This window comes from Hyposmocoma kahamanoa, unplaced genomic scaffold (genome assembly GCF_003589595.1).
Source record: "Hyposmocoma kahamanoa isolate Upper Pololo Valley unplaced genomic scaffold, ASM358959v1 99392, whole genome shotgun sequence".
NCBI lineage: Eukaryota > Metazoa > Arthropoda > Insecta > Lepidoptera > Cosmopterigidae > Hyposmocoma > Hyposmocoma kahamanoa.
In genome coordinates, this window is record NW_020655887.1 from 12900 (window position 1) to 25210 (window position 12311).

Here is a 12311-nt window from a genome sequence, read left to right on the forward strand (position 1 = left end):
CTAACTTTCCGCACTTGTATCAAAAATAACTATTACAACTGCACATCGATTACCAGTAAATTACATAGTTTTGTAGGCCCTGTTTGGGGTGCGTATAGTATTTTTTATTAGTCAGCAAATATAGAGTGTTTTGTAATAATTGCGCGTTTTTTATATCATTTTATTTCTTTGTTACAGTCTTATTTTTCTCTTTCTTTAAATACATATTGTAGTTTCCATAGTAGTTTCACTAACACCCATACCTTTAAAAAACGGAACGCAGTAAAGCTCACATTACTGTTTTGGGACAGAAATAAGTACAGTAGCAGTACTTCCCTGGACGAACACTTTCACTAGAAGCTCTACTGATACAATGAATTTTAACGATGTCTTAAGAAGAAAGCTAACTTTGAAGTAACTAAAAATAGAATAGACGGGAACAACACGTGGCACAACGCACACCGGCATCGTCAAAACAACGATGTTTTGATTAATTAAACTATTCATAATTCATGCCCAACCTGCACATTAGTAATAATACCCACCTAGGGCAAGTTGTAGTGAACGAAAATTGTACCTTATGCCAATAATATTACAAGTTTAAAATGAAACGTTATTCCGGACTTCTAACGGCTAAAACCCCGCGGTGGCCTTCGACGGTGATCTAGTGGGAGGGATCCAGGATCGGCTTTGCGCACCGGAACCCCCCAGCACCTACGTCACCCCTCCACACGACGCAGCGGGCCACACCACCCCGTCGTCCTCCTCGAGGCTGCCAAACTTACTGGCGAACGGAGTCCCCGCTGGAAGGCCGAAATCGGCCCTCTCCCAATGACGCTCGGTGACCTCCTTCTGGAGCATCACCGCTTCACAGAAGGAGGTAACTTGCAGTCCATACGCTAAGCCGCTTCACTAACTTGCGTTGTTAACATGTGACATTTAGTATTGGTTTTAACTTTATTTGTTTATAGAGTTTTACAAATGCCACCCTCATAGTGGCTCTCTTAGTTTTTTTAGTTACATTTCTTACCCTAATTGTCTCCTTAACTAATTCATATAATAGCTCAGCCTATTCAGAGGTCGGAGCTGCCAGGATGCTATTAATCTTACTGAGATCGTACGTGTGAGGTGGTGAGGCCTCGCCCTGGCTACATCCCATTGTTATGCGATACACGTCTTCTACAATCCCACATTCGTTACATACTGGCGGACCAACTTTCCGCATCATGAACGCATAGCTAGTCAATGGAATGTGATGTGACCGGAGCGTAGACGGAGAGCGATAGTCAGGTCTTGTCTGATGATTTTAACCACACTTGAACAACGAATAATCTCAGTATAGAGTACTAAAAAAACCGACCTCAAAAGTACGTGGAATTACGTCTATTTGCTAAGTTTTATTGAAATATCCCCTAGTTCGCCACTATACAGGACTTGAAACTGAAGATAATAATAATAGGTTCTCACTACGACACTACTCAAAGTATATTGAGAGAAAAACGCCTTGAATTGGAGAAATAGCAAAATCAACCATTAAAGTAATTGCTCCTAAATTAAAGTTAGGGGCTATTTATAAAAATGAATCTTCATGCGTGAACAGCCACCCTTCGAGGTGGTTGATTTTTTTCAAAACGAAATGGGACCGCTATGGAAGTACCCCCTTTCCAACAAAAAAAGAATCATGAAAATCTCTTCACAAATACCGGTTTATTATTAATTAAAAATGAGAAATTATCGGCTAGATTGTTTTGTACCATGTGCCTTTTGTACGAAATCTTCCATCGAAATATTCTGACTGCATAACGTAGCACACATCTCAGACCTTGAACAATACTGCAGTAGACCAAGGCGCCATATGATACAAGTTGCCGGTCTCAGTGTGTGACTGTATTTGTATTAATAATTACAACAAACTAATCGAGTTTCACAAAAAAAAATTATTGAATATTATGGTGGTGAAACATTACATTCAATAAAACACTTAACTACAGTTTATAGCGACAACTCTAGCCAGGGCTGATAGCTGTAAAGGTAGCTAGGAAATGCTTTCACTGATTTCTCAGAGATGGCGCTACGGTTAAAAGTCGTTAAAAATCAAATGCAAAGATCCGACAACAAGCACATAGAAAAATGCGTGATGTCCGCTGGTTCATTCCGTGGCTTAGTTGGCAAAGCATCTGGCACGGTTTACTAGGAGACGCCGGTTCGAATCCGGCCGCATCAAAGGATTTTTTCTAAGTGTTCTAATTAAATTTTAAATAACCAAATTTGTTCAACAGATGACAGCACCAGCTATAGGCATCGATCTCGGTACTACGTTTTCCTGTGCGGCAGTCTTCAGAAATGGCAAGGTAGAATCTCTTCTGGCGTATTTTAGTCAGCCTTAACTTGATCACGTCTTGGGTGGGGCGCGGTGGGAGGCGGGAGCAATGGCGGTTTTTTACTTATCACACAAAACATTATTTTATTTTTTACTAAATATATCTGAAAAAATTGGTTTAATTAAAAATAATGCTTAACGATCAAAATGTTACTGTGTCATCATTAGATGTCGGCCATATTTGTTTACATTTTTGGTATTTCTAAAGCGATAAACTATAATACCTACGTTTACTTACACATTCTGCAAATTTCTTATTGTCAAAGGTGGAGGTGATACCCAACGCTGAAGGCAACCGCCTCACGCCGTCGTACGTGGCCTTCACGGACACCGAACGACTTGTCGGTGACGCCGCCAAAGCCCAGGCCACGGTCAACCCCGAAAATACTATTTTCGGTATGTGAATTGAATAAATGCTCTATGTTTACTTGCGGAATAGACCATAGGTATAGTATCTATGGAATAGACAAATTAATGGAAGCATGAAGAGGGTGTTCATAATTGAACATAATTGTGTGTCAAACATTGACTTACAATTATATGGACATCGGGTCCGCGCTAAAAAGTGTCCGCACTTGTAAGGCGCTAAAATCGTATACAGAGCGCCAAACTCCGCTTTAGTCTTCATTTGTTCTACTGACAGCGCGATACTGCGATGACATTACAATTTAAATTTCGAATAGGTTGACTTGGGACATTTTTTTCGTGGTTTTTGTATTAGACCCGTCGTCCATTTATTTGTAAGTCAATGGTGTCAAAGCTCAAATTTCCATTAGAATTATTGAATACAACGCCATCTAGTGCTGCGTAATGGAACTCTTAAGGCAAATAGTTCCTGTTAGTTGTTTATAAATAGATGTAGTTGATCAGTTTTGACTTTATGAATAAAAAACGTTACTGGATTCAAACAAGGTTATTTTTCGTATCGTGAAAGTTCAAATCGAAGTAAGATTATTTTTTTACGAGAAGGTCATATAATTTACCTAATTTTGTTTGATAATTGCTTCCAATGAAAAGTATGTTATCTTAAGTATTTAACGAAAGATTACGTGTACAATTGTGTGCGCTTGGCGACAACGACTGTGGTATTTTAACCGCTTGATACTTTTCCACTAGTTTATTTATACTCATAGACACTGCTAGATTGCCACTCTAAACACACACACACACACACACACACCACTCACACACACACACCACTCACACACAATAATAGATAAAAATATTGTTTTCTTTACTTTAAGTTACTTAATTAAGTTTCTTTTGAAACGTGTACCTAAGAAAGAGCGGTGCCTCCTGACACGGGCTACGCTTAAAAGGAGGCTAGAGCTATCATTATTTAAGAAACCATATTTGAAGATATACGTACGATAAAATTGCATAAATTACGACTTTCATTATTTATTTATACAAATTTCCTTAGTAGGCTCCCATTCCCCCACGCTCACCTACATTGCCCCTTAAATGAATTAGTAACTTTGTGAAGACGATGTCAAGAATAGCTAGTCTATTTTTATTCTTCTTGTTAATGTTATGCTTGTCATTATTTTTAATAAAAAAACTATTCTTTTTAACATAAATAACATTTTTGTGAATGTACTGTAACGCTAGTGTAAGAATGTTAATCTCTTTAAACTTATCTCTTAAAGACACTCTGGGGGCCATGTTGTAAATTGCTCCAACCGCACGTTTCTGCAGAGCAAATATTCTATTAATATTGGCGGAATTATTCAGAGGTATAATTAAAAACCTCTTGGGGTTGCCTTTGTAATTTTAGATATTCGCATGCAACGTTTATGTATGTTAGGACATACGACGCGGTGTAGCGTGCACAGGTGTATGACACCAGTCGAAACTCATTGTCACAAAACACTTCCAAAAAGTGGTTCTCAATTCCAATTGACCGGTTGTTACAGATGCGAAGCGACTGATCGGGCGTCGCTTCGATGACCCCGTGACGAAGGCAGACATGAAGCTGTGGCCGTTTACAGTTATCAACGAGAATGACAAACCTATGATCCAGGCCCAGTTCATGGGCGACCGCAAGACCTTCTACCCTGAAGAAATAAGCGCCATGGTATTGTCAGCTCTCAAGAGCTCGGCTGAGGCGTACCTAGGCAAACCAGTGTGCAACGTTGTGATGACGGTGCCAGCGTACTTCAACGATTCTCAGCGTCAGGCCACCAAAGATGCCGGCACCATAGCAGGCCTCAACGTGCAGCGCATCATCAACGAACCGACGGCAGGCGCACTCGTTTACGGTCTCGATAATGTCATGAAAGAGGAGCGAAACGTGCTAATTTTCGATTTGGGCGGTGGAACTTTCGACGTAACCATATTGACAATTGAAGAGAGCATCTTCGAGGTCCGTGCCACGGCCGGAGACACGCATCTTGGCGGTGAAGACTTCGACACACGTCTGGTAGAGCACTGCGCCAGCGAGTTCGCCAGGAAGTACGGGCTGGATCTATGTAGTGACAACAAGGCTCTACGGAGGCTGAGAACAGCTTGTGAGCGTGCAAAGCGTACGCTTTCGTCAGCGACTGAGGCCACCGTGGTGCTGGACGCTCTGTACCGCGGCGAAGACTTGCATATGGTCATCACTCGCTTGTGCTTCGAGGAGCTCAACCAGGACCTGTTCCAGAAAACCCAAATTATCTTGGAACAAGTGTTGGGCTCCGCGTTGATGAGTAAAGACGATATAGCAGATGTAGTGTTGATTGGAGGGTCAACGCGAATCCCGTGCGTTCAGCAGATGGTGAAGGCATTCTTCGGAAAAGAACCGAACAAGTCTGTAAATCCGGACGAAGCCGTCGCTCATGGTGCAGCCATTCAAGCGGCTGTCCTGAACGGTGATTCTTCTGACATCATCACTAACCTGGTTCTCGTCGATGTCACCCCTTTTTCCCTCGGCATCCGAGTGAAAGGAGGAATCATGAGTGTAATTATCCCCCGGAACACGCACATCCCCACTCAAAATACCAAGAATTTTGTCACCTCATGGGACAACCAAACCGAAATTTTGTTTGAAGTATTTGAAGGTGAGCGAAAGATGACAGCCGATAACCAAAAATTGGGAGAATTTCTTTTATCTGGAATCCCACCATTGCCTGTACGACAAGCTACTGTGGATGTAACCTTTGAGATAAACACCGATGGAATCCTTCACATTTCGGCGGTGCAAACCATCACAAATAGTAGAAACCAGATAACGATTACTAGTAACAAAGGGCGGCTATCGGAAGAGGAGATCTCGCGATTGGTGCTGGAGGCGGAAGCCATGAAGCAAGATGACGAGGCCAGGCGAAAGGTGGCCAAGGCGAGGAACGAGCTGGAGCGCCTCTGCAGGATCGGGCATCGCGCGGGAACGGGCCACGTTAAAGACAAGTGCCAGTCGATGCTGGCGTGGCTGGCTAATGACCAAGACGCCAAGACGTCGGCTTGCAAAATCACCTCGAAACGACTGGAATTGCAACTGCTCCTCGATACGGTGAACTTGAAGATTTAAACCGTTTATATCAATCGCGAAATTGTGATGTACGTATGATTTTCATTTAAAAACAAGATGGCTTCTTTCATTAACATATTTAATAATAATAATTTACGAGACATGTCACTTCAGCCGCATGTTTATCGCTAAATAAACTTAACAGTATTGAATCTTCACTAACCACAACGACTGCGCGAGAGAGGGTTGGCGATAGCTATTTATGTCAATTTTTGGTGAAAATAGACTGGCGAGATTTCGATTCTAGTCTCGCCTCGTCTCGCCTCGCTGATGGAAAAGCACCTTAATCGTAGTTTTCCACTGGCGAGCTCGCGCAAGATTTTTGGTTATATATGTCAAAGTAAAAAGAGTCAGACGAAGCCATTTTTTTTAAATGTCAAAACGTACCTACAGTGCGGGCAATGAAATGTAAACGTTGTAATATTTTCGAATACATGTAAATAATAGATATTTCAAAAATAAATACTTGTTGTTCAAAAATATTATGTAATCATGACACCGTTTTAAAAAAAATATACATTTATTTCAGAGAAAAGTAAACAAACTACAACCAGTGGTGAGTATGCTAGTGGTGTTTTTTTTATATATGTATCCATATTAATTTCGTAAATATTTATACAATAATTTTTTATTAAAATGTATAATACAAATAGGATTGATAATAAAACCTTTATTTTAATTAAAATAAAAGTACGTAATTTGTTAGATTTAGTCATAATGGTATCGCTTTCAAAAATATAAATACACAATATAGTTGTAATACAATGTGTTGTTTTTCATTCTCGCTATATTAAGAAAGGTCATTCTACATCCGAAACTGAAACCAAATCACAAAAAAATCGAAAAAAATCCCTCACTCTTATTATTTATTTAATTGCGGTAAACATCGATTAAAAACTAAATTTTGATCGAAGTTTCGCATGTTTTGCAACGAAAATTGTTTGACGTTTAGTTTTTGTTACCTTACTCCATTGACTTACAATTATACGGACGTCGCCGTCGGGTCCGCGCTAAAAAGTGTCTGAACTTATAGGGCGTTAAAATCGTATACAGAGCGTCATTCACGCTCTAGTCTTCGTTTGTTCGACTGACAGCGAAGCAAGCAAAATTAGACAGTACTGCGATGACATTACAATTTAAATTTAACGTTTTAGCTTTTTCATATTCCTTTACATGTCACTACGTTTAAATAGGTTGACTTGGGACATTTTTTTCGTGGTTTTTGTATTAGACCCGTCGTCCATTTATTTGTAAGTCAATGCCTTACTCTAATTCATGAACATCCGAACGAAAATTTGATTTTGACAGATAATTCTTCGGAATGTCGAATTGACGAAACTAAAAGTGCTACCTTTTGATTTTCTTAACTGTAAATGTTGTTAAAAATTTCATTGTAATAACTGCAACAATGCTTTCGTTGATCGACGCTCTGCCTGTAGAACGTTCAGAGCGTAGGAAAAACCGTCATCGCCGCCAACGCGCCAGTGCTACCAACTACCTATAAATGTGAAGTTCCCGACTTACAGTTTGTAGGAAATTACTGATTCAATCGGCAACTTATTATTGCAAATCACATTGCACATTTCTATTCGAAGAGTAGAGCCTAGAAATAGTGCCCTTAACACTTTCAAAAGAAATGAATCTGCGTCAACGCGCGGTTTAATCTGCGCGGGGGCAGCGGTCTAGCGGCCCCGCGTCACTCAAAGTACTTGCTTCGCAGTTGATCGCGGTAGTGATTGTACATGTAGCTGAGATCCTTCTTTGACAAGAATGGTTAGTAATACAGAACTCATTCAGGACGCTGCAGTTATACTGTCTATATGGTTTTTGTTTACTCAAATAAAAAGACACCGAAGATAACTTAATTATAACTCTTTATTGCACAAAGAAAAGATACATGAAACACAAGTTATAAAGGACATATACAAAGGTGAGCTTATCTCTAGAAGAGATCTCTTCCAGCCAACCCTAGCCTAGGTGAAAAATGAAGTCTGCGGGACTAAATTATTGTACAATAAAATTAAAATTTAAACGTGTGTAAGAAAAAATTTATAATATATATGTATATAAAGGATGACAATATATACATACGACAGACATACACACCTACATGAACTTTATATACATAAATACAAACATAAGCAGAATATTATAATCTAAACAAATTACTACTTTATAATATGTTACCTATTAGCTATGTAACGCGTTCGACAGGTAGTGCTCTTTTAATTTATGTTTGAAAGATGCCACCGATGGACTGTCACGAATGCAACTAGCATGTAACATTCAAGATTATTACAAAGATTTAAGAAAACATGAAGATAAATTTAGTATGTCAATTGAATCTTTTGATTATTTGCATTGCTCTGCATGCTGGCCGAAGAACAAGAGTGTTAGTGTAAATTTACAAAACATGTACAAAATAAAGGTCTACCCTTAGAATAATAACGCATAGAAACCTAGTCCGCACACGCTAAGTGAGGCAAATTGAAGCGCGCCAAAAGGGCCTACACGAGCGGGCGGGCCTTCAGTGCTCAAGGTCAACTTGCACCGCGAACAGCTCCAGAATTTTAGCTAAAAATGACGAAATGTGCGGTAAATGAGTGTAAAAATACGTCAGACAAATATAAAATAGACACTAACATCACATTCCACAAGGAAGTAATGCGTTTCAACTTGTATTTTTATATAAATATTCACTAAAACCGAAAACTAACCTACTACTAAAACTAGTCTACATGAATTTGATTTTTGCCTCACTTGTGACAGTTCGTTTGATATGAAACTATCATTCTATGCGTTATTATTCTAAGGGTCTACCCATGGAAATAAAGATTGTGCAAGTTGATTAAATAAAATCTGTTTACTGCATTATGTTTTTGCTTTTTTTTACGAGATAGTACCTAATTACGAGAAATCTCGCCGAGAGATTCAAATGCCTTCATTTTCATATTTATTTGTAAATATTATGTACGATAAGTTTACAAAAAAAAAAAACAATTTGTAGAACATAGCTTCTAATATACAGAAATTTTTGGTTGTCATACTTTTGCCACCTATAATTTGCATAAAACGGTACTCTTCAAATAAATCGGATAACAATGAGTATTTTATAGTGTCTCGGCTAATTACGTCAAAAATATATTTTTATTTGTTTCTTTATAATTTCTACATGAATATTACAATAAATGCTTAATGAACCACATATTAAATGTAAAATTTAAAAACAAAGCAATGCAATCGTATTAATTTTAAGTTAAAGTAAAAACCGTTAGTTGACATCAAAAAATATATATACAATATCATTCATTCCAGTCGTTCACGAAAATTGTAGTTGACAACGAAATTCTTGGGCCCGACCGAAAAAGAAATAAAGTTATCGAGTTCTTAGGTTTTCGCGATTGTTACACATAGGAAATGAAACTATTTTTCCGGATTTAAATCGAATATATTTATTTTTTGAAACAAACCGACGTTTCGGGCCCTTTACAGGTCCCATGGTCACGGTTGACCATGGTCATGGGACCTGTAAAGGGTCCGATAAAGTTATTGACGAAACTTCGTTTAAATATCGTTCATTAACGAAATTTCGTTTTCAAGAAAGAGTGTAGACCTCCTGGTCCTGCTTGATCCAAAGGTCATTGATTTGTACGGCGCATGCTACAGGTACCGGCAAACATCTTAAACAAATGATTTACAAGTGTTGCGCAATTCATACACGATTCTCCTCCCTTACAGCTGTAGTGCTCGCTTTTGAATTGTTGTTACATTACAAAATGCTCGCGATGCAGGAGCGCCCTAATAATAAAATAGTTATTTTTGATATAAGTGCGGAAGTTAGTCATTATTCACGAGGCTCGAGGCTTCTTGGCCCGAGCCAGAGGCGAGGGTCAAGACGCGAGACAAGTGAAAATGACAAATCCGCACGTGTATCAAACGACGTTTTTTAATACATTTCCGTAAAAACTACATTGCAAGTAAAATAAAACAGTATTTAAAAAAAACTCATTTTCTGCTAGTAAATTAAAATAATGAAATACAAAGTCTATGGAAATATAGTTCTAACGTGCTGTTTTTGTTTATTTTCTTAGAATAATAACGCATAGAAACCTAGCCCGCACACGCTAAGTGAGGCAAGTTAGAGGGTTCCAAACGCGTCCCAGGAGCGCGCGGGCTGTTAGTGCTCAAGGTCATATTGCACCGCGAACAGCTCCAAAATTTTTTGCTAAAAATGACGAAATGTGCGGTAAATGGGTGTAAAAATACAACAGACAAACAAAATAGACACTAACATCGCATTCCACAAGTAAGTAATGCGTTTCAACTCATATTTTTATGTAAATATTCACTAAAACAGAAAAATAATTTCGCGGCAACAAGATACGAAAGTGTTGCAAAGTAACGAATTTTTTTTCTCCCCATTTTGCTATTCTGTATCAAAATAATTATATTACGTAAATTTTAGTGGTGCCTGTAATTTCGATTTATTTGCGCATTTTAAACTAATATTTACTCGAATAAACATTAAATGTTTTCGTTAACTCCTGTAAGTGATTGGGACACTTAATTATTTTATAATACTTTTAACGGCTCTGCGTTCATGCTTTATTGAATAATTATTTATATTAATTTTATTTGAATTGGAGCACATATTGCAACAAATTTACAGTATATATTTGTTTCTACTATAGTGTTGGCACCACCAGTACAACTTTGATAGCTTATTATATGTCTTTCTTTTCGTAACTCAAGCGAAATATTTTATATTAAAATATTTTATTTTCTTAAAAGGGGAGCATTCTTAAGCGATTTTTTAATCTATTTTAACAGTTATTTTCTTTAATGTTTGCTTATGGCATTTTCGGTTTTAGGTTTCGAATATGGCACTTATTTCTAAATCCAAGATGGCGGGCGCGATTTTTCGAATAATGGCTAGTTGGGTATCGTTTTCGAGATGTTTGGGAATGTTCAATACAAATATGGGACTCATTTCTAAATCCAAGATGGCAAACCCGACAGTTCAAATAAAAGCAATATTCGTAATGAGCACCCCCAAATACCTCGAAAGCGATACCCAACTTGCCATTATTTGAAAAATCGTGCCCGCCATCTTGGATTTACAAATAGTGCCATATTCGCATTGAGCATCCCCAAATACCTCGAAAATGATACCCACATAGCATTTTTTTGAAAAAATCGTGCCCGCCATCTTGGATTTACAAATGAGTGCCATATTCGTAATGAGCACCCCCAAGTACCTCGAAAATGATACCCATATTGCATTTATTTGAAACATCGTGCCCGCCATCTTGGATGTAGAAATGAGTGCCATATTCGTCATGAGCACCCCCAAGTACCTCGAAAATGATATCCATATTGCATTTATTTCAAAACTCGTGTCCGCCATCTTGGATTTAGAAATGAGTGCCATATTCGTAATGAGCATCCCCAAATACCTCGAAAAGGATACCCATATAGCATATTTTGAAAAATCGTGTCCGCCATCTTGGATTTACAAATAAGTGCTATATTCGTTTTTCATCGACAAAACCGAGCATATCTGTAGGCACCTGATCGACAATGTCGGGCAAATCTGTAGGCACCTTTAACTTAATGATGAGTTAAGCAAGATACAATTTCCCCACTTTTGAGGGAAATGTTATTCCATGGCATCATTGTTTGTATATTTGTGTGCGTGCCGACGAGCGTAGTTACAAGTTGCTTACGCCTACATGAATTTGGTTATTGCCTCACTTGTGACAGTTCGTTTGATATGAAACTATCATTCTATGCGTTATTATTCTAAGTTTATTTTCTGTAATATCGGTCTGTAACCACTTTTCTTATTATGAAGTCCTGGTACTTTTGTTTAAACTTCTTTAGGAACCCGTGCACGGTAGTGAGATACAATTTATCTGTAATACATAAAACACATATATACATAAAAATCTCGCCTGTCACCCATTCAGGGGTAGGCAGAGACCTCCACTCGATACGTTCATTATAATAGTATTTGTAAATAAATATAAGTTTTAATGACGAAATGACGTAAGTACGTCACAAAGCACATAAATATTAAATAAATATACAACTTCTTTAGTTCTGTGCGTAAGATTTGAAACAACAGTAAATTAAAAAAAAAATGGAAAAGTAAAAAGCACTAGTGCGAAAATTCCAACTTTCGGCACGATTTGTAGTGCGAAAAATACCACGTTTTGAGCAACTGTATTGATTGTGACATGGTGCTGCTGAGTGCCTCCGTGTGTGGGCTGGAGAGGTTGGTCAGCATTTGTGAGAGGTATGCAGTTGGACATGGACTCGCATACAATGTATGCAAGAGCCAGTGCATGGTCTTTACGGTCAGAGGGAAGCCTAAGCCGGATGTGCCAAGTATCAGGTTGAGGAATACAACACTTGAGGTTGTTACTCGGTTCAAATACCTGG

General features: G+C 38.3%; 1 protein-coding gene across 1 annotated transcript; it reads left to right on the forward strand.

Annotated features, from left to right (window-relative positions):
* The first annotated feature begins 2255 nt into the window (after positions 1–2255).
* Positions 2256–6002, forward strand: LOC113239073 (heat shock 70 kDa protein II-like). The gene is made up of 3 exons (XM_026475941.1): positions 2256–2330; positions 2626–2755; positions 4276–6002. The coding sequence occupies exons 1-3, from the start codon at positions 2259–2261 to the stop codon at positions 5865–5867; spliced, it is 1794 nt and encodes a 597-aa protein (XP_026331726.1). The 5' UTR covers positions 2256–2258; the 3' UTR covers positions 5868–6002.
* Positions 6003–12311: the final 6309 nt, after the last annotated feature.

Coding starts and splice junctions, on each gene's coding strand:
- LOC113239073 (XM_026475941.1), top strand. CDS start 2,259: ATGACAGCACCAGCTATAGGCATCGATCTCGGTACTACGTTTTCCTGT. Junction 2,331..2,625: donor CAGTCTTCAGAAATGGCAAG/GTAGAATCTCTT, acceptor TTATTGTCAAAG/GTGGAGGTGATACCCAACGC. Junction 2,756..4,275: donor CCCCGAAAATACTATTTTCG/GTATGTGAATTG, acceptor CGGTTGTTACAG/ATGCGAAGCGACTGATCGGG.